We start from the raw sequence: 24,164 nt of genomic DNA, 5'->3' as shown, positions 1-24,164 counted from the left end.
GGATCCAGTTCCACAGTTGTGAGTTAGTGTTAACTCTGAGTTAAAGCTAATTCATTTTCAATGAGTTAAATCTAAACTCAGAACTGTGGAACTGGACCCTGGGTATTATCGGCATATAACCGACACCTCTCGAAATAAACCGCGGATTTCAGCTGGAACTGTTCTCATTTTTCCCTTCGGTTTGCTTCTTGTTCGCCACTCTTCTAACTCCTTGGAAACTTTTGCAGGAATTTACTACGTGCAGGTTTGGGAAACGAGTTGCTGATGCTGCTGCATTCACCGTCCGTCAACCGACTAGTCGTCGCGATCGCGCAACTACTCAATGTCATTTACAAACATCAGGTATCTATCGTCGCTGAAATAAACTCTCATTAACCCTTTCCGTGCGTCTTCACCTCAGTGCGGTGTATAAGTGATGGATTCTGCTAGTACACCGTATTGCGGTGTATTGATGTTATCAATAATTAGTTTTCATCTCTGTTGAAAGATGGCAGCACCGCCTTTTTATATGAGTTTTATATAAGAATATCATCGTTTTCGGATTTTTCAGAACGACCATCTTTTCACGGCAAAAATGCTGCCACGTTATTGGTCGTCGCGGAAAGACATCGCGGCAGGCGGCGGCGCCAGAGACAAGCCGGAGGACGGCTCCACCCGCATCAAGTCGCGGGACTGTTCGTACAGCAGCTACGACGATGAGCCTCAAGGTGGTGCCGGCAAGAAAAAATCGCCGCTCGATTACGTCGGCAGCGATCACATCTGCTCGGATTCAGGTCTGTCGATGAAATCGATGGACGTCGATGACGACGATGAGGATGACCGCGATGATGATGACGACGACGATGAGGAGGCCTCGCGACGCGAAGACGCGTTAAGCGTTATGGATACGTGCGCCGGCGGCGAGAACTCGCTGAGACTCGACTCGTCGATTGAATCGAATCCACTCGAGAACGAACTGGGGTAGGTTTCATCACTTTCATCACGTTAACCCATTAGCAATCATTAGAATTAGGCAATTATTTGCGAGTCATTTCAGACTGATGAAGGGTGGTATAGTTACCACCTGAAATGTTACTAATTATTTTAGATAAACTTTTTAGATTCGTTCACACATTGTGAGATTTTATACTCATCGAGTCTTGTCACAGATATTATTCGTAGAGTAGCCGTGTTAACGAGGTTTAAAATAAGTAACGAGACGAGTACCACGTAGTACTGTATAGGTTAACTGTTTATTTGAGGCACGAGCTAAAACAGTTAACAATAAACAGTTAACCTACACAGTACTACTCGTCTCGTTACTTGTCACAGATATTGTGATTCTTAACTGAATCGTCACTATGTAGTGTCGATTACTCCTCAGAAAATTCATTTGGCAAAATCCAAGTTTATCACGATGCCGAATAGCTCATTCCCTGTTTATTCCCATGTACTACAAATTTTGGTTATTTTGTAGTAAATAGGCTTTCATATGATGTAAGATTTGACGAGGTAGGCAACCAAAATCATGTCCTTTTGGCCCCCAGAATAGGAAGATGTTGACTTTGGTGAGGTATTTGGAGGACTTGCATGTCTGGTTTATGATAAGCTATCGGGTTCGAAATCCCACTAAAACTGACAGGGCAGGGCAGATAGGGGTGGCTTGAGTTCTGATGGGTTGACCCTTTCTTGACTGGGGTTGTGCCGTGTTTAGGTGTAATCAAGGGAATAATAATACGTATTTCTCAAAAGTGGCAGAAAATGCTAATAATGAAGAGAACGATGAAACCCGAGAGGATGAAAAAGATTTTCTTGTAAGATACGAAAAAACCTGATGATAATCGAGGGTATAACAACGTGCTTCTCTGAAAAATGGCAAAAAATTATCCTAATAGCGAAGAAAGCAATTAAAATCTAGAGGATAGAAAAATAGAATCTCTAGAAAGATACGAAGTCCCTTGTGATAATCAAGGAAGTGATAGGGCTTTTATGGAAAATAGCAGAAAACTTTAACAAAAAAGAGAATGATCATACCGATGATAGAAAAGAGATTTTCAAGAAATGCGCAAAAAATCGATCGGGTTTTCTTGAAAAGTAGCGGATAACCCTAATGACAGTTAGAGATAGTTACATTAGGATCATTATTGAAGACCAAGAGGATAGCAAAATGATTTTCTAGAAAGTAGCTACAACAATAGGCTTTCTGGACAGAAGCAGAAATCTCAAATGATAATTTACAGAATAGCAATATAGCTCTAATGAAAACAAAAGGTATACAAAAAATATTTACTAGAAGGCATAGTTCCCACAGAACAGGGAAATTGGAAAAAATTTTGAAATAATAATTCCTGGTTTTCCGAAATATTTGGGAAATTCATTACATTTCACATATTGCATTTGCCAAGGGCAACTTTCTTCAGTAATTTCCCTTGAAAATCACCTTCATCAACCAGTCACCGCTAAAATGTTGACTATAGCATGACGATGTGTTCATTTGCATTTGAGAAAATTGAAAAATCACCCATGAAATACTTGGGAAAAACTTGGGAATTTTGAATTCATATAACTGTGGGAACTATGAGAAGGAATGAAAACCCAATGATAATCACGGGAATAACAAAAGGGTTTTCTTGGAAATGGCATAAAACCCTAATAATGTGAAAAGAAAGAAAATGATAAAAACCAAGAGTATAGCGAAGAGATTTTCGAAGTAGCGAAAAACCCTGATGATAATCAAGGGAATAATAATAGGGTTTTCTGGTAAATAGCAGACAGCCTTATTAGTGAAGACAAAAGGATTTGCGAAACGCTCAAATAATTATCAAGGGAACAACATAAGGGTTTTCTATAGAATAGGCAGTGAAAACTTAATAAGGTCGGGTATACGCGCCTTGACTTTTCTAGAAATAACGCTGCTTTGTTTTTGCTGTATTTATCACTTACACAAGTGATTTGATTTCCTAACCTTCGGGAAGTTCTATATTCGACTGGAAATGGACCGACGTCGTTGCGGCGAGTGTTTTTTGCGGCGTAATTTCCAATTTCGATAATTGCCCCCCGGAAAAACGCGAATTAACACGACGCAATTTTCATCTAATCAGGAAATCTTCTTTTTTTTTCAATATGTTTATATAAAGATATATATATATTGTCATTAATCAGAAAATGCGATCAGAAATTGCCGCTCCCCGCGCGAGAGACCATCCCTCTCTCTTCCTGCCGTTCGTTTTCTGGCGGCGAGCCAATTAATCGCCGACCGCCGGGGACACGTATGCGCGCTAGAACGGAAATAGAACGAACATAACAAAATAAAGGCGTCGTCGATCGAATGACGTTGATTCTTTTTATTGGAGCGATTGTTTCCGCGTGTTCGTAATGGGGCATCCATGAACGCGTGTTTAAAGAGCACACGCACCAGTTACGGGGTGACCACCACTTACCTGCAAAACTCAGGGCGGTGGGGTTAGATAGATTAGAAATAAAGGGGAAAAATCTCTCTCTCCCTCTCCTCTCATAAAAACCCTCTTATCAGACCTGCCTGTGAGTATTTGAGATGAGTTTCTACTCCCAAAAATATCGAAATACTCTTGAAATAATTTATAGTTCATTTTAAATTATTAACTATTATTTTTTATGTCAAATTACTCTTAATTTTTGGTGAAACAACTACATTTAGAGATATCAGGTAAATTGGACTGTTTTATTTATCAATCCTTGATGATTCAAAGAGAGTGTTGTATCAGGATAATTATGTTTTACTGGCTTCCTGGAAGGGGTAGTGTACTGAAAGGGTTAATGAATTATTTCTACAGCGCGAGATGACGTACGGACTACAGTTTGAATTATGGGAGTGCGGGTATGTGTTTCAAATGAATTCACGAAATCAACCGCTGCTGGCTCTTGCCAATTAGAAGCAGTAGAAGCAGACATTGTTCGTTCATCGCTTTACAACGTTATTTGTCGGTCGCGGTCGTCGCCTGGATTTGGGAGTAGTCGCGGTGGGGTGAACAGGGCTTAGGCAAGAGGGTAACGTCTTTAGAACGAGTTTAGATCGAAACCCCCTATAAACAAATTTAGCAACGATTAATAAAAGATTCAAACCGAGTACGATTTTATGTTTAAAGGACATTTTGTTTTAGAGTTGAGAATTTTATTTTGGATTATGGAATATTTCATTCTAATCTTATGAATTTGTTCACGGTCGATTTTGGGTTTTGAGTCTCTTCTAAATTTTTTATGCATTTATGTATATATGGAATATTTTTATTATCTATTCTCTATGTGCGTTAATTTTACTATTATTGTTATTATGATAATCCCCAATTTTCAGAGGAACACTATATTTTTCGACCTTAATGATGATTATTATTATTATCATTATTATTATTATTGTTATAATCTCTAATCTTTAGAGGAAGAATCAATTTTCAACCAATGAAAGTGATGATTATGATAATGATAATTATTATTATTGATATCATTATAATATGATGATCAAGATGATGATGAAATATGCTTTTATGCAGTGCTGTTTTCTAAAAGCCCTCACTGCTTATTACATAAAACAATTATACAACCTAAAGATAAAAGACAAACTAACAAACAAAAATTAGATGATGACTCATTATGAATGTTCCCATGGTCCAGTTCCAGGTGTGTTTTTTTTTTCGTTCCGATTGTTGCATTTTGTTAAGCGTGTTTATTTCCGTTTTTTTTTTCAGCGATTTGCTCTGCATTTTTACCGTACAGTTCTTAAAGCACGGCTTCGCGCAATTGGTCAACAACTTGCAGGTATGTTTATCGACGCCTTAGGTTCTATTTACACCTTGAAGATAGTGTTTGGCTGGGTTTATTTGCAAAACCAGGGGGGTTGTTATTATGTTCTTTTCATGTCTTTTGTCTTAGATCGTAATTGAGCTATAGTAATTTAGTTTCTATAGCACCCTTTTCAGTGGGATACAGTGTTCAAAGGCGCTTTCCATTAAACAGGTTTTATTACGCCTGGCCTAACGATGAATCAAACATCTCTCCCTGCGGAGAAGTAACATCCGAGCAGTTGCTAGGAGTCGTCTATCAGGCCAAGTACCCACTCACTCCTGGGCGGAGAGAGGCGATGAAGTTTAGTGTCTTGGACGGGGACATTACAGTAATGCACGAGGTTCAAACCCACAACCTAGGTTCCTTGAGTGGAACGCTCTTATCATTCGCCCACTCCACTTGCTTACGAATGAAATTGCTTTTAGATCATGTAACGAAAACCCAGCTCTTAATATACATTTCGATGCCTCTCTACTATTGACGTTGAAAGTATACTTGGCGGGTGCTGTGATAATATATGGATTATGGAGTCTAAAAATCCAGTTCAAAGTTCATTGAAAATGTATTAATTTTGATAATGGATGAATATACAATATGTATTAGAGATTATAGATGAAGAAAGATCGAGCGAAAATTGACCTACTGCTCGAAAATTGACCTACTGATGACCTACTGCTCGTCACGCCATCTGGTGGGATAGCTGGTTTTGCCCGTTAGAGGTCTCACGGAATAGCTTACGGTTCGTATCATATTGACATGTTTCCATTCTGTATTCAGGCCAGTCTGCTGCGGTCGAACTACAACTACAACGGGATATCGTACGAACAGGCCGAGTCGTATTTTCTGTGGACGCTGATGTTCTTCTCGAAATTCGCCGTCATGGAAGAAGTCGGCTGGGATCCTGTCGAGTAAGTGGCAAGATTTATTATTTTTTTAACGTTTCATCGGCAAGTGAGGTTCCACCATTTGTCACTAGCGCGCATTTCGATATCGACTTCCGCTGCATTTGGGGGTTTCACTTGTGACACTTGATGATCCACCAGGTGTCACTAATGTGCAGTAGGACATATACTGTTGCCTTAAAGGATTCCATTTGTGGCAAGGAGGATCAGGTGTCAATAGTGTGCAGTAGGACGTCAACTACTGTGGTAATAGAGGACTCCACTTACCGTATCCACCAGATGTCGCTAGTGTGTTGTAGGATATGGATGCTGAAATTTAAGATTTTATCAATGATGGATAGGCCTAAAAATCATCCTCAATTTACAAAAGCCTATCAGCGTGTGAAGTCAATTGAACAAACTACAAACAGGAGTCAGACTTACGGTATGCAATGTTCAGGCCCGTAGTGATTGGGGGTTAAATGGGTTAGTTACGACAGACCACCCAAATCCAAAGAAGGTCCTGATTTGAAAAATGAATTTTCGAATATGAATAAAATCTTGGGCTTGTACGTATGTACTCCCCGTCCAATAGGCCTACTATACTATGCCACTATACAGGTACTCACGCTATACTGGACTATCATCAGGACTAATAACCGAACGCACTATAGTTCGGTTTTAACGTATTTCACAATGTCAGCCATCTTGGGATTAGGTCCGAACTACAATTTTCGCGATATAGTTTCAACTAATTTACATTCGGTTTCACTTAGTTCGACTATAGTCGACTAACCCTGATAATTGAAGTTCGCCCAGGGTGTTGAATAGCGATATTTTCAGATACGTAGTCAGGCATTTCAACTAGGACTCCTAGTTACCTTCGAGCGCTATTTTGACTGTTCGCGCCGTTCTTTTCATTTATTTGTTCGTTTTTATTTTTCGTAGGCCGGCGTACTCGGCGGAGATCTTCAGCTATCTGACGTATTTAGCGGTCGACTATAGCGAACGGTATTTAGTGTCGTTGAAAATCGACGAATCGGCCGCTCGTGTCTACTGGAAACAGTAAGTGTGTCTGAAATCGGTTTCCGTAAACATCGAGTGATATAATCACCCATTATCACTCGGAATTTCGCGATGTAGGGTCGGATACGCTGTTATTGATCTGCGTTTCTTATCGTGGTATTTCAGGCTACACAATGTTTTAATGGCGATGTATGAACTCCTGGCCGTGCTCGACACGTTCATGATGGAAGAAGGTTTGAACGGAAACAAAAATTTCATCACAAGTCTTCAAGGTACGAGTCTACACCACATTCACCCCGACCCTTCAGACAATCCGCGGTCTGTACCCTGCACCCCCTCAGAAAATCTAATATCTGTACCCTACACCCGCTCAGACAATTTGCTGTCTATGCCCTACACCCCTTCAGAAAATCTAATATCTGTACCCTACACCCCCTCAGACAATTTGCTGTCTATGCCCTACACCCCTTCAGAAAATCTAATATCTGTACCCTACACCCGCTCAGACAATTTACTGTCTATGCCCTACACCCCTTCAGAAAATCTAATATCTGTACCCTACACCCCCTCAGACAATCTGCGGTCTGTACCCTGCACCCCTTCAGAAAATCTTATATCTGTACCCTACACCCCCTCAGACAATCTACTGTCTGGACCCTACACCCCGTCAGATATTCTGCTGTCTGGACCCTGCACCCCCTCAGACAATCTGCTGTCTGTACCCACCCCCATGGAAAACCTGCTCATTGTATCCCCCATCACCTTAGGTAATTTCTCCTGTCTTTTCCCACCCCAGATATCATCGAAAGCATTCATTATGTTAAGAATGAGACTGATTTTGAATTTTCTTCACTTACCTGGGCATCAAGAAAAGTCAGGAAATTGTCTTAGAAAAAGTTTGAGAATTTTATATAAGAAAAAAAGGAAAAAAAGAAGCTAAATATCATCCGGAAAAAGTGAGGGAAATTTGAGACAGCCTTATCGCATGTAAAATCAAACAGTTTCCATTTATCTCTTTATGTACGTATTCGGCTGTGTTAATTAATGGATCAGATTCTTAGCAGATCAAGTCAGGGAAAACCAAAGCGCATGTCAGGGAATATTCAGGGGAAAAGAAAGCAAAATGAGTGGTAATAATAAACAAATAGCTACTTCGATTTATTTTCGACAGTTCGACTGACGGCGTCGTACGACATTCGAATGCTCTACGTTCTGTTAATCCGTCTGCATAAGAACAACAGCAACGACGACGAACAGACGTTGGATTTTCTGTCGAAAGCGATCATGACGAACCATCGTTTGCTGCTGATGATGGAGAACGTCGTAAACAGCCAAAACAACGCGGCGGCCGCGACTACGCTGACGTTCAACATGCTGGCTCATGTTAAAAAGTAAGTTCATCCGTACGCATCGTACGGCATTCTGGTGACTGCACTTCGGGGGGTCGGTTGCATAATAATGGCTAAGACTTATGACCAGTCTAAGACCAACTTGATTATATAGCCAATCTAACAACTTAAGACCGATCTTCAGTTGTTTAAACCGGACTTAATTCACGACTCTGCAACTGGCCCCTGGAAAATATGGCATGACTCCAAGCCTGCGTCGCCTCGATAAGGTTTGCGTTGTTTTATACTTTGATGTGTTTATTGTGAAACTTCTAGGATTTATGATTCTTCGACAGGGGTGGACCTGAAAATAAGAATGGACCGTTAAGGGCTTGTTCGGCAATGCGAGTGCTACAAGCATGGTAATTGGTGTTGGCTCTTGTATGTGGCCCTCCCACTGAAAATTTGGATGGGCTTTTCGGGATCTATTTGGATGAAATTTTTCTCCTTTTAAAACTTTCTTCGAGAAATGAAAAAGTTTCCAGACAGTTAGCTGCGTGAGGGTCTCGGGCCGTAATGCAGGGAATTTGATTTAACTGGAAAGAAACATTGATTTAATGATGTTCATATCTTATCTGCGAATTTTTGATATTTTACGTTGTCGATAAATAGATTTCAGTTTTTGATCTTTTAAATTTGCGTCGAGCCGGTTCTAACCTTATTATCTTTTTTTCGACGTCTGAGTGTACCGGGCTGTTCGACAACTCTGTTTAACTTATTTCTTGTTGTCGTTTATTTCATAGTTTCGCGACGGAGAGTATGATGGCCCAGTACGGCAAATTGCTGACGCGATTTCGACAGAACACCGATTTTCTGAACGACTGTTTGTTGACCATGATGCACCACGTGGCCGGCGACTGTCAGCAACCCAACATGCTTCTGCAAATTCCGATCATCGAGACGTTCACGGCGATCTGCGATGAAAATCATAAACTGCAAGAGGTACGTGTGTTTCGTATACGTCGTTTGGTATTCGTTGTCTTAATATTTCACAGAGTTGACAATCAGGGAACTCGGTAACGTTGAGACTGCTGTAAATATTTCACAAGAGTTGAGAATCAGGGAACCCGGTAGCGTTGAGACTGCTGTAAATATTTCACCGAATTGACAATCAGGGTACTCGGTAGCGTTGAGACTGCTGTAAATATTTCACTGAGTTAACAATCAGGGAACTCGGTAGCGCATGTATTTATGTATGCATGTGCATGTAGATAATTCTCCAATTTGATAAATCGGGGAAGGTCTTTCGAAAGTAATTGTCGGAATCTTTTGGGGTGTGTCACGCAAATAGATATAGACACAATAAAGAGCCTGTAGAAGCTACGTACTGGGTGTTTGCCATGATGTAAATCAGTTCAATATAGCGTAATGACAAAACCACATTACGGCCAGACCTCTACAGAAACTTCCATTTAAAACCATTTCATATATGTACAATTTTGAAGTTCAAAATTCGACGCGGTTTCATTCTGTTTTATTTTTGATTTACTCTATTTACTTCAGAACTACGACGACTTGATCGACTACACGTTCTCGAAATTCCTCGTCGTCGCGAAGACCGGGTTCGACGAAGCTATTCACAGGTAAAAGAAATGACCTCAAGAATCTCGATTGTTGAGCTATTCGGGGTAGTCCATTTGTCAGGTTCAGTAACTTCCTGATGGTTTTACTTGGGGGTCCACAGTCGAGGAGTTAAGTCCAGGGCCCGGTTGCACAGTTGTGAGTTAGAGTTTACTCGGTTCATTTTTCAATGTTTTGTTTTAGGTCTATCGTGTCAAATTTAACTCACAACTGTGGAACTGGATCCAGTGGTCTTAAATCTTGAGACTATCAAGTTATTATCAGTTCGCTTAACCCTTTCAGTGCGCCTACACCGCAATGGGTGTATGAATCGGTGATGGATTTTGCTGGTACACCGCACTGCGGTGTATTGATGTAACTAGTAATTAGTTTTTATCTCTATTGAAAGATGGCAGCACCTGTCAAACATAGTGAAATATTAGTAACTAACGATACACCGCGCCGCGGTGTATACGCACTATAGTGGTATTACCGTTATTCAACACACTAGGGTGGAATTTTTCAAAATTTACAAATTATCTCCAGCACTATAGGGTATTGATTAGTCAGCACTGAAAGGGTTAATATAAATGATCAGTCATTGACATTGGACAGTCCTGACGAGAAATGTCTTTCTTTTATTTCCAGCGATGCGACCGAGTCGTCTGATTGGACGCTCGAGGAGACGGAGAAGCTCAGCATGTATTACCTACGGTACATGGATAAACCGGACATGCTGACGATGGTTTGGTCCGGTTTGAACTTGGATAAAACGCACAAAACGAAAAATGCCGTAAGTATCGGTAAGATAATATATGGCAATAGCCAGTTGAGTAGGTAGTGTGGGCGAGTGGCTAGGGCGTTTAACTCTGGTGACCCTGGTCATTGGTTCGAACCCTGTATATTACCATAGTGTCCTTGGACACTTCTCCTCATTGCCTCTCTTCACCCAGGAGTAAATGGGTACCTGGCCCGATGATTCCTGAGCACCTAGTAGTAGCTCAGATGTTACTTCTCCCCAGGGAGAGGTTCAAATAATATTTCAATTTCGTTAGCATTAGAGTTGGAATTGGGTTAAGGGTGAGATTTAACGATTGCAAGATGAATTAGGATTGGGTTTAGGTTGAGCGCTATACCCAGTATATAGCGGCTAGAACCGGTGGCAGATCCTCTCTTGCCATAAGTGGAATCCTTGACTTAAACAGTCAGTATCCTATTTTCGCCAACAGAACAGTTATTCTCGTTTAGAAAATCAAGCTGTATATTTGTGATTATTTAGGCGGTAGTTCGGTTGTTCAAAAGCCTCGATTCTGTGTAGGTATAGATATATTTCATTTAAATGTTCTCTTTCTCTGTCGTAGGTGCTGGCGAGACTGACGGAACTAGGCTTAGTTCATTTCTCTGATGAGCTCACTCATTCCATGGTACGTTCATAATATCTTCCGCACGGCCCAGATACACGAATACAATGAGGATCCCATGGAACTAGTTATCCCACCGGATGGTGCGCCAAACAGTTACACATTCTCGGTCCAACTGCACACAAGCGACACATTGTGGATCCTCACTTACCCAAACTGGAATCCGCAATCTCCTCGGTAGTTCATGTCTTATGCATGCTAAAGGCACCTGGCGGATACTCACTTGCCACAAGTAGAATCCTCTATCACCGCAGTACTTGATGTCCTACTGCACACTAGCGACACCTGGTGGATACTCACTTGCCACAAGTTGAATCCTCTATTGCCGCAGTAGTTGATGTTCTACTGCACACTAGCGACACCTGGTAAATCCTCACTTGCCACAGGTAGAACCCTCAATTGCTGCAGTAGTTGATGTTCTACTGCAAACTAGCGACACCTGGTGGATCCTCACTTGCCACAAGTCGAATCCTCCATTGCCGTACTAGATGTTTTTTCGCATCAAACAGGTCGTTGAAAGGCGCTTTCAAATTTTAATCTTGCAGCTGAACGATGCATCTGTGGGCGAATTCGATCGCGAACGTGGCGACATTAACGACTACATTTCGTTCTGCGTTCAAAAACTACACAAAGAAAAGCGCTCCGAACACGTCGAATGGTTGCAGAATACGCTGTTAGAAGCGTGCTACATAAAGCTAGGTAAGTCGACCTCCTACCCACAATGCGCGGTACCTTACACAGCTGACCCATGATTGTCTACCGCCCTATGGGAACTGCGCATGGCTGCGGTTATAAATGCCGCCAGATGGCGTTTCGAGCGCTCGGTCATACGTCGTCAGAATTAGTTCATTATCGATCAACTTTCATCACTGAAATATTTCGGCTTCCGATTCGATAGATTATCGCAGGACCTACCAAAAAATTATCTGATTCGTACACCCCAAAACATACTCTAACCCCTGTAAAAATTTCAGCCATATATTATTTCTGGCGAACGAAATTCCTAATTTCAGTTTACATGCGCGGGTCTTTCATTTTCTACTCAGTGATTCGTATTGTTTACATTGATGATTGATTTAGTTCTTTAGAAACGGAGAAAAGTAGAGAATTTTGATCGAAGAACTTATTAAAACGCGAACAATTTTTTTCTTTCTTCGGCGACCGAGGTTTTATTTCTCTTTTTTTTCTCCGGTAATTTCTAGGTGGTTCGAGATTGACGCGCAATTCACCTCAAGAAGAGCCGGTGACCTTGTATTACACAAGTAAGTCTTACGAGTTATTTTCAACATGTTTCGCCCGCTTGCGACTTACGTTAAGTCCCAGCGGGCTATCGCGTTTACTTTTCGTCCGCTGTCCGTCTGTTCAGAGAGGCTTTATTTTTCTATGATTGTGAAGTAATTCCAGGTCATTGTTTGTTGTATAAGGCCACCAGGGGGCATTGAATAGCCAAATAACTTACTATTTTCATAATGTATTGGTAATGTATTTTGTAGCCACAGTGAATTGCAAAATTGTAGCTTGTGACATTGTCCATGATTATGGTGACTTTCAAGGTCATTGGCGTTAAAAAGCTGAATAACTTAGTATGTTCATATTGTATTGGTCTTTGGGCATATTTTGTAACCACTATCAATTGCAAAATTGTAGCTAGTGGGTCATTACATTCAACGTCCCATTTGGTTTAGGTATGATATCCCCCTTTCTTTCTCTTTAAAAAAAAAGCTTTAAACTGTAATCATGTTGCATCACCACCGATTCCCAATCGGTGTTTACTTAAGACTTTTTTAGTCTGTGTTCTTTTTTTACTTTCTTATTCATTCATTTTTCTATTTCATCTAGAATTTGCCTCAGCCACGAACCTGTTTACTTCCTTGTTTGTTTACACTTATAGTTGAATTCTATTAGTAATCAAACAAACTTGCCTGTGCTACCACCCTTAATTTTAGTGGATTTAAAGATAAATTGCTCTAATTGAAGTCTAAATTCATAATTTTCAATGTTCACTTAGACCTGCAATAATGTGTTTAAAAAACGTTCTAAACAAGCAGATTACTGATATAGAGTCTTCTAGAAGCTACAATCTTAACAACTTGATAGACGATGGACACCAAATAATAGATTCCAGCTGTCCATACATAGATATTGATGAAATTGGCCTAACTTTTAACAACAAATCCAAACTTAATGTTATTCAATACAACATTCACAGTGTCTATGATAAATTAGACGATTTGAAGATTCTTATTCAGAGTTGTAAAGATCAAAATTTCAACATTGATATAATACTTTTGTGTGAAACCTTTATTACGGACAAAGTGGTATCGTTGTGTGAAATTCCTGGCTACGTTATAGTAGAAAAACATAGACAATCCAAAACTCGCGGTGGCGTATATCTATATCAACCAGAATATTAGGGACGATATTAGTATATTTAAAGAAGCTTATTTCGAGAGCTGCTTCATTGAGATTAACTGCCAAAATTCTAAGAATTTAATAATTGGTGAAATATATCGTGTGCCAGGCACTAGTGACTAATAACATTTCTAGAAGATTATTCACTGTTATTAGATAAAATCTCTACTGAGAATAAATCAATATTAATAGGCATGGATCAGAATTTAGATTTTATAAACATTAACAAGCATTATAACACTAATAACTTTTTCGAACTGAATACAAATCACGGTCTTTGGCCAACAATGATAAAACCAGCAAGAGTAACACCCACTACAGCAACCTTAATTGACAACATATATCAGTCAAGACATCATGCCTGTTAAATCTGCTATAGGCCTTTCCTATCTCTCAGATCATTACCCATGTTTTTTTTCTATCACTAAAGCTACTTGTAGAAATATGGAGTTAGGCAATATACACGATAGAAATTTCATCGAAGATAATGTTAACCTGATACGCCAAAGGCTTAGTCAGATTGATTGGAATAACCTTCATACTATGAACTCTGAGAGCGCGTATAATTCATTTATCGATAGATTACACCATACCATTAATGAAATTTCACCCAAACAATTAAAATAGACAAGAAAAATCAAAATTACTGAACCCTGGATGACTAGAGGGATATATATATATATATGATAGATTGTATAGAGCTTCTATAGGACTTGATAAAACCTCTATTAAATATCGGTACTATGTTTTTAACCGAAATAAATATAATCAGATAAAACATGCTGCTAAAAAAACCTACTATGCAAAACAAATTGAGTCATTTAAATGTGACAGCAGGAAACTTTGGAATATCCTAAAATCATCAATGGGCAAATTCAATGATAAAAGTTCAATAACTAGTGATTCTATTATTTTTCATGGGAAAACAGCTTCTGACAACGCTCATATAGCTAATTCCTTTAATACTTTCTTTAGTACAGTGGTTAAAATTATGCAGGCAAAATACCGCCTCCAAACAAATCCTTTGAATCATATCTAGGGACTCGTAATCAAAATTCAATTTTTTTAGCTCCAACAAAAGCTGACGAAGTACTTAAACATATCAATTCACTTAACCGCTTAATACTCAACGTATTGTTCATTATTTGGTTCATTATTCCATAATTCAATAAACTCAATATCAAATCTAGTAATTATTATTCCTTTCATATTTGATATGTTTATTGGTTTGATAATGCTTTGATTTATGTGATCATAAATATTTACCTCCACAATAACAATATATTTTTTTTCATGAGAATTGTGTATGTTCCCAACAGCTGATACAGATTATACATAAGGATTTACATATAAATTGGACAACGGGGACCGCGCATTTGTCTACGGAATAAGTGAAAATACGGGTTGTGGAGTACGAATTAGACACAGAATTTTAAAGGGAATAACGTTACTGAAAAACGGGACCAATTTATTTATACGGAATTTCGCACTTATACGGTTTAACCGGAGACGGATTAACCAAGGTTGACTATATCAGGATACATTAAAAAACGCGTGAAAATATATAACTTAATATAATATCATATACATAACACAATTCTCCGTTTAAACGATGTTCGCGAATTATATTAAATATACATTCATTAAACTCTCGTCAATGTGTATTGTGTTGTATTCTGAGAATTGATTTAAAATTTTATTCCATACAAATATATACAAACGAAATGTAGCTGCAATAAAGACTTCGTTATATTAAAGTTATATCAATTTTCCAATATGCGGCAATATACACTCCGTTCCAGTACATTCACAGACAGACACTCTCAGTCAGTATAGACTCTCCTTTTGGTCCTCTGAACCATGAATTCAACGCAGATGCAAATTGGTCGAACTTATCACAGTTATTTCCTCATCATGGCTTTGGAAAACAAGTCTGGCAGACACCGCATTGTGTCATTGGTCATTCTGCCTATCGTGTTTCTATTTGGAGCCTTCGGAAATTTAGCTACTTTCCTGATAATGATAAGTCGCAGATTCCGCAGTTTACCTTACGCTAACTATTTGATCGTTTTGTCTCTCAGCGATTCTCTGTATTGTATAGTTCTAACTTTGATGCCTCTTTTACAGTTTGTTCTCTTGCACGTAAACTTTGGTCCAATAATCATAATGAATTCGCTGATTAGTTGTCAAATCTATGAATTTGCAGCCGTGTTTGCAGCCTGCAATAGTTCGTGGTTAATAGTAGTTATATCTCTGGAACGTATGGCAGTTGTGCTCTTCCCGTTCACGGCTCGTTTGATATGTACACCGAGATTTGCTAGAATCGCAGTATTGATAATTACTGTAGTGAATGCGCTGGTCATATTTCTCACCCCTGCTTTGTCGATTCATTTTTCCGACCCTTGGTTCGGATGTTACTATAAATTAATTGATCAATTAAGACTGTTCACCGTAATTGTCATCCACGCTAACCTTTTACCCTTAGCTTTGATAATTATATCAAATTCTGTAATAATAATCCAGTTATTTAGAGGTTCAAAAATAGTTTCGTCTGATCAGAAAACTTCAAAATCAAAACGTACAACAATAATGCTAGTAACAGTTTCAGTCGCATTTGCGATGTGTTCACTTCCATCCACTACTACAACATTTTTACCAATATCCGAGGAACGGAGAGAACACATATTTGATATTTGCGTTCAGATTGAAATGTGTAACTTTGCGGTTAATTTTTACATCTATCTTTTACTGGGACAGGAAATTCGTGAATATTTCTGTACAAAAATACGCTGTAGAAATTCAGTCAAATAATCGTTGATTGTCAGTTTTGTTTTCAAAAATAAAGTGACTTTCTGAGATGTTGACCTTATTTTGGAAGGAACAATCCTTGGAAATCACTGTGATGGGTCTGATAAGCAACTCTTGTATCAGAGAATGGTAGGATATTTATTGTAAGTCAATAGTGTCACAAATTATTGTAAGTCAATAGTGTCACAACACCCGACGTTACAACAATGGTCACAAATTTCTAAACAAGAACTCAGTGGTGTAGTGGCTAAACAAGACGATGATTGATGAAAATTAGGATGTCGACATGATTGACGATGTTTACAGCAGCGTTCACACGAGATCAGGGCTTACAAAATATCGTACTTGTGTGGCGCCGAATATGCTGAATACCGGGCTTACAGAGCTTACTAACTCCGCTTATGTTATACCGACATTGGGAGTGATTTCAAGATTGTGTTTCCATGACATAATCGTTTCTTATTTAAACGGCCTTATTGATGGTCCAATTACCGAGCCCGAAGTCATAAATCAGCTTAAACTTGGATCAAGGCATCAGACTTAGATAAATGTCTTAATTCATTTAAACGTTAGGTATTTTTCCAGATAATATCAAAATTGAAAAAAAATTATACATCTGCACAAAAATGATGACGATCAAATTGAAAACTATCGACCAATTTCTCTACTAAGTTCCATTTCTAAGATCTGCGAAAAACTAGTTCACGATTACGCTTAACTTCATTTCAGGCTTTCGAAAAGGTCATTCCACTGAACTCGTCATTCTAGAACTACTGATAGTATCTTAAAATCTCTCGAAAATCACGAATGGACAATTGGCACATTTCTTGATCTCTCTAAGGCATTCGAGACTCTCAACCACAATATTTTACTTTCTAAACTCGAACACTATGAAATAAGCGGATTAGGACAGATTGGGTCTTTTCCTATCTATCTAACCGTCAACATTTATATAGACTCCTTCAATAACACTGTTTTTCTCCACTTTTCTCTAACATAGGCTCGATTCTCGGCCTCTCCCCTTTTTAATTTACATAGATGATATTCAAAAATGCTCTCATCACTTAAATGATATACTATTTGCAGATGATACAAACTGCTTAGCATCTCACAAAAATTTAAAAACTCTAGTACAATACATCTTGACAAAACATTCCGACCTCAATTTCATGCATGGCCGGTAAAGTAACTCGCAAAAACAAAATGCACAATTTCCCATCATCACCACACGTTAACCTTTTCTTAAATCCAAATTTTCAAATGAAAGTTGGTAATTCCCTGCTAGAGCGAGTTTCTGAAATAAATTTCATTGGTCTTACCATTCACAAAAATTTCAATTGGACACCGCATATTTATAGAATACCCAAGAAAATATCACAAATTATAGGTCTAATCCCGACAAATTCCACACTTTCTTGATACACAATCACTCTTAACACTTCATCATACCCTCATCTACCCACACCTGACCTATCGTTTACTAACCTGGGACTCTCTCCTAACAAAACAACGAAATGACGTCAGTAATTGTATAAGTGTTGTTTCAGATCAAAGGTCAAAAGGTCGAGCTCATAAAAAAAATGAAATAAATTCTCGCACGCTCGAATTTATTTATTTTTCGCTCACTCAACCTTTCAACCTTCGATCTGAAACAACACTTATACAATTACTCTAACAATTCCAAATATATGAAAATCATATAAATGAACATTATTTATATGAATATCATATATATGAAAATCAATTTTAATAAGAATATTAAGATGTGAGTGAAATAATTCATATTTTGAAAAAGTAACGAGAATTTAATGAGTTGTTAGAATAAAATCAATTTCAAACATAAAAGTGTTAGCATAATAACATATTAATGAAAATCAATTATATGAATATCATATAAATGAAATCAATTTTAATAAAAAAATATGAATAATAAATGGAGAGTAAAAAAATAGACAGTGAATTCTTAAATAGAATCAAAGATACTACAAGTGTTAAATCTGTAGATTATAAATTCAAAAAGTTAACAGAATTAACATTACATAAGAAATATTTAATTACAAATATTGAAACAATTACTAATAGATATGGTAATAAATTAGTTATTCACTTGGAATATGAAGGATTAAAAGGAAATAAATATAAATTCAGAACATATTTACCAGATTTCATAGATTATCAAGTGAAGATATAGAAGAATTATGTTCTGGTGATTTCTATTTCATTATTGCCAACGATATCTAAGATTTTAGAAAAGATCATCCATGACAGACTTTACAATTTTCTCACTAAATACAATCTTCTCTATTTAAGTCAATACGGATTTCGACACTCTTATTCAACTTGCCACGCAATAATGGAATTTCTGGGAAATTGTATCAAAGGATTAGATAACAAAGACAAAACCATTGGACAGTTTCTGGATTTATCAAAGGCATTCGATTCATTGAATATAGACATTCTGCTGTACAAACTTCAATATTACGGGATTCGTGGGGTCGGTTTTGACTGGTTCAAATCTTATTTGAAAAACCGCAAAATTTTTGTCATTTATAACAATACTTGTTCTGAAATCGATTCCATAGAATATGGAGTTCCTCAAGGTTCTGTCCTAGGACCACTTTTGTTTTTGATATGTTCAAATGATATTTGTCAAAATCCAGAATTTTGTAAGGGAATACTTTTGCCAACAACACAACACTTGGTTTAACTGGAAAAAATTTGAATTCTATCTCAATTTTTATGAAGAATGACTCCATAATAAAATTAAATATTTCAAAAACGGCCAGACTTTTTATTACACCCAAAGGTAAAATGAAGACGATCCCTTACTAACTTTTGGTAACACCAACATTGCTTTTTTTCGGTCACATAAATTTTTAGGTCTCATTGTTGATAATAGATTCACATTTGACGAACACATCAAAGCATTATGCTCTAAACTGAATAAGAATATTTTTTTACTGAGAAGTGTTAAAAATTTATTGCCGAATTGGTGTAAACGTCTTCTTTATATTTCAGCTATATAAATACACACGTAACCTATTGCCTTTCCTTATGGGGACCACTTATATCCATAAAACATTTGAAAACAATTCATAAACTGCAAAAGAAAGCTATCCGAGCATTAGATGGTGCAAAGTTTAATACACCTACATCTCCCATTTTCCAGAAATATAGAATACTAAAATTCGAAGATATGATCACCTTAGAATTTCTCAAACTGGTCCACGGAGTTATTAACAATGCTCTTCCACAGCTGATAATGAATTTATTTGATCAAAATTCATTTAATCATCAATACAATACTAGATCACGGAATTTTCCCAGAATACAATTACATAAATCCCATATACCAGAGATGAGAATTCCCCGCGGATCCGCGGTTTCCCGCGGATTTCAGTATTGAAAAATATCAATTTTCCAAATAGTCCAAAAATGATGTAAAAGTATGGGGGGGGGGGTGATGATCTCACTCAATTGGTCCGGCGCGATCGGTAATCAGGTGAACCGTAAAAGCGTTCAGTGCCTGTTTTACTTATCGTCACGTAAAAGTATCGCATTTCAATGCATATTCATTGCAACACAGTGATTTTGTATGTACATTTGTACTACGATGAGTTTGTATGTATTTTATCGATCGGTTGCAGACACGCACGCACAGCAACAGTAGTAACGTATATAGGTCTACTTACTGTTGCTGCGTGTGTGTGGCGAACGCTTTCGGATATTATACACTACTTGGTGATGATTTTTAGTGAGCATTCATCGGCGCATTTTTAATGCAATAATTCAGGGCTCGACTCGTAATGCATGAGATGCTGAATGTCATCAAATGAGGATGTACCACATTGGAACTAGCCATTACCTTCCAAAATATAATAGTCGTTCATGGGTTCGAGATCGCTCTAAGTGCTCGGAAAACGTATTTAATTTCTAAAATTTTCTTGGGGGAGGGCCCCCAAACCCCCCCCCCCCGAAATAGCTTCGCGCCTTCGGCGCTCGCTAGTGCTGACGGCTACGCCGTCAGCTGGTTCGCGTATGTCACTCAAGAAAAATAACCCGCGGATTTTACAGGTCGGCGTTCTCATCCCTGCATATACTGAATTCATCTTTTCTTCGCAAAGCACCGTCATTGTGGCAGGCTCAATCGCACGTTATAAAATCCACCCCATCAATTATTTCATTGAAAAGCAGGTTTAAAAAGCAAACACTTAGTACATATTGATGATAATGAAATACATTCCAACATAAAGCAATTTTTTTCGATTCATCTATCTTCCATCTGCTCAAATGTCAATAAGAGGCTTTTTACAGTAAATTATAATTATAATTACGGTTGCAATTATTATGATAATAATAATAATCATTGTTATTGTCATTATAATTATTACCATAATTTTTGTTATTATTATTATTATTATTATAATTATAACTATTGTTATCATTACCATTAATCTTCTTTTTTTTCTCTAGGGGGCCTGAACATCCTAGTGATTGTACAGCCTTTAAGGCTCTGTTCAGACCCTCATCATCAATCTACTTATTTACTATAAATTTTATTCGTAATTTATTGATGATGAAATAAATTACATTACATTACATTTCATTTAGGTCATTGCTTTCTTAATATGTTCACCAGGGGTTGTTGAATATTGAAATTGCTTGTTTGTTGAGTATTTCATACCACTTTCCCAGCGGGCATGGTGTCCCTGGACCCATCGTTTTTCGCAATTGGCTGCGGCAATCAAAGATTGCTTCCAACACGCCTGGCTGCACGCTCGTGGAATAAGCTGCCCTAATGATAATGATAATGGTGATAATAGATGAGCGTGTTCTCCTCGTTGAATTCCAATGGAATTCTAATTGTGTGGTATTTTTTCCTTTCGCAGAATTCGGCCGCTGCATCCCGTTGTTGCCGTACACCGACGCGCAGGAGAACGTGTTGTCCAACAAGTTCTTCCGACACATTCTCGTGTCGTTCGGATTCGACCTCGGCGAACGCGGCGAGTTCCCGCGCATTCCGCACGCGTTCACGGCGAATCAACTCTACGAAAAGGCGAAACTTTTGACGCCCGAAATCGATGCCAGTAAGTTTGATTTTATTCGAGTTTATTCTTGTACGCTGGCTCTTCTCTTTGAGGGAGGATGTGTCTACTAGGACAGGTTTGTACCATGACAGTCTAATGATGTCATCGATTTTGAATCCCTGCCAAGGGAGGGTGTGTACTAGGACAGGGGTTAGTACCATGACAGAGTCTTGTCATCAGGTTTGAATCCTTGCCAACTGAGGGTGTGTCTATTAGGGGCAGGGGTTTGTACTGGGACAGGGTCTCACGATGTCATCAGGTTCGAATCCCTGCTGAAGGAGGGTGTGTCTACTAGGACAGGGGTTAGTACCATGACAGAGTCTTGTCATCAGGTTTGAATCCTTGCCAACTGAGGGTGTGTCTATTAGGGGCAGGGGTTTGTACTGGGACAGGGTCTCACGATGTCATCAGGTTCGAATCCATGCTGAGGGGAATGTGTCTACTAGGACAGAGTCTTATGTCATCAGGTTTGAATCCCTGCCAACTGAGGTTGTGTCTACTAGGGCCGGGGTTCGTACCGTTCAGTCTCTTGATTTTCATATTTCGAATCGATAATAAACAGGAAATCTTTTCTCGAAATTTTTCAGGCCGTTTGAAATTCACGATGGATGATTTACTGGCGGAGTCATCTGCTAAATCTACAAACTATTCTAAAGATTTCGACGAAATCATGCACGATGCAGCTGAATCTTTCAACAGGTCAACTCCACATTCGCCGTAAGTTTAATGAAAAAATCTTCGAAATGTTTTATAGGATTGCCTCATTCGATCCAAGTATTTATCTGGTCTTATTGTTTTATTTGCTGGAAGCCGGCTCTGGCAGGCCAATCAGATGCTTAATACTTATTGAAAACTTGTTGGTTTATTGATCTAAGGCCATATAAAATAAATCACTTGATTCTCATCAGCGCCCGCCTGGAGTTTTTTTTTGATATCTTAAAATAAAATAAGAAACTACCGCCTTGGATAAAAAGTCACACTAACAACATTTTATATACAAAAAAGTCATCTATCCACTGCCAAACACGTAAACACATGAAACATGATCCTAGTCTAAACAATCGCTACAGACATACAGATACGTAGTACTCAAACAAGTTCACAAAATTTGTTACCCTGATGATTTTTTCACAACTTCTGATGAGAATCTTGTTCCTTCCTATTGGTCAATTGACGTATGTAGATACTTAGTATATCGGCCAATGAAATTGCTGCTAAGATTTAATTTGAATTTTGCTACATCGTTTTGGTCAGTCGACTTGGAAACATGCACGGTATTCAATTTAGTATTGGCCTATCAGATTGCATCAAAATTGAAGAACTCAAATGTTCTCCCTTATTGGTCAATTGACTTAGATACTTAAAATATTGGCCAATCAGATTGCATCTACAACTATGGATTTAATGTTCTTCTTCTTCATTGGTCATTTGACACTATAACTTAACATTTGGGCCTATCAGATTGCTTCAATAACTGAAAACTCTAATGTTCTTCCTCATCAACTGACTTAGATTATATGGGCCATTCGGATTGTTTCTAAAACTTTCTATCATTTTAATGTTCTTCCTCTTCATTGGTCAATTGAGTCGGTAACTTCGATATATAAGCCTATCACATCGCTTCAAAAACGAACTATAAAACTATGAATTCAGTACTCATCCTTCCTATTGATGGTTTGGCCTAGATGTACTTGGTATAAGGACCAATCAGATCGCGTCAAAAACTAAGAGCTTGTCCTTGCTGCCATTTGACTCGTCCCCGTAATTAAACCTAATGTCTCGTTATCCTTTGATTTTTCAGACCCGCGATGCCATCCAGTTTGTGGGCTATGAGTATCGGTCGTATAAACAATGTTGTCAGCCAAAAGACGACCAACTCGCAACAGCGATCGCCGGTCGCGTCTACGTAGCGCGCACGCCCGCGTGCGTGTCCGTGTGTCTGCGTACGCGTTGGGTTCGAACTGGAGAAAAAGTGAAATGTCGCGTTTGTATGAAATACGCATTTTTCATCTCGTACGTTATTCGTTTCGTTAGATTAAGCGTAATGATTTTCATGTTTTCTATGTTCGACATGAAAGCCGGCGTGCTGTCGACCTAGTTCTGAGGTCATAGTTCAAGTCAAAATATTCTGCTACCTCTAAGTTTACCTCTTCTTTTTGTAACATTTGATTTCAATTGCTCCCGTCTACTCCAAGCGTCAACGGGGTACCCGGGCAATGCTGCTGTGGCGAGCGAGGATTCCTTGTCGATCCGCCAGGTTCGCTGGTGGTTACTGGAAGATGGCCCTTCGATATCTTTAACATTTCAATTCAATTCGTAAATCAACGCCAAAAACCTTAAAGGGGTTTTAAAAAGCTGTGCACCGGGGGTAATGGGGCGGGGTTCGCACTGTGACTTAGGCTGCTAATGCCATCAGGTGCAAATTCCCCGCACGAGTGAGTAAAGCACTCCTCCGAGCAAATGAAAGAAATGAAATATCCACGTCCTGTGTAATGTCTCTTACTGTGATACAATGTTGTTGTTTTTTGCACGAAGGCTTTAGAATATTTTTGAATTATGTAAGGAAAAAACTTAGATGCCCTGAATTGATGCCCACCACGTCGTGGTGTAAATCGTATTGAGGTCATTGGTGATTTTGTTGTTATCCGTGTCAAAAGATGGCAGCACCTGTCAAACATAGTGAAATATTAGTAACTATCGATACTCCGCACCACGGTGTAGACGCACTTAAGCAGTGTGCCTGTCATTCAACACGCGGAGGTGGAATTTTTTGAACTTTTGAAA

At 38.5% G+C, this 24,164-nt stretch overlaps 1 protein-coding gene across 1 annotated transcript; it reads left to right on the top strand.

The window, feature by feature from the left end:
* Nucleotides 1-778: 778 nt before the first annotated feature.
* On the top strand, nt 779-23,957 carry LOC141911103 (protein timeless-like). The gene is made up of 15 exons (XM_074802062.1): nt 779-960; nt 4,701-4,770; nt 5,575-5,705; nt 6,627-6,743; nt 6,870-6,976; nt 7,876-8,095; nt 8,836-9,034; nt 9,596-9,675; nt 10,301-10,445; nt 11,014-11,076; nt 11,619-11,772; nt 12,276-12,335; nt 21,183-21,380; nt 21,968-22,097; nt 23,182-23,957. Exons 1-15 carry the CDS (start codon nt 782-784, stop codon nt 23,288-23,290), a joined length of 1,962 nt encoding a protein of 653 aa, XP_074658163.1. The 5' UTR covers nt 779-781; the 3' UTR covers nt 23,291-23,957.
* The last annotated feature ends 207 nt before the right edge of the window (nt 23,958-24,164 follow it).

This window comes from Tubulanus polymorphus, chromosome 9 (assembly GCF_964204645.1).
Source record: "Tubulanus polymorphus chromosome 9, tnTubPoly1.2, whole genome shotgun sequence".
NCBI lineage: Eukaryota > Metazoa > Nemertea > Palaeonemertea > Tubulaniformes > Tubulanidae > Tubulanus > Tubulanus polymorphus.
Note: the sequence above shows the minus strand (reverse complement) of the source record. Positions and strands in the feature narration are given on the sequence as shown.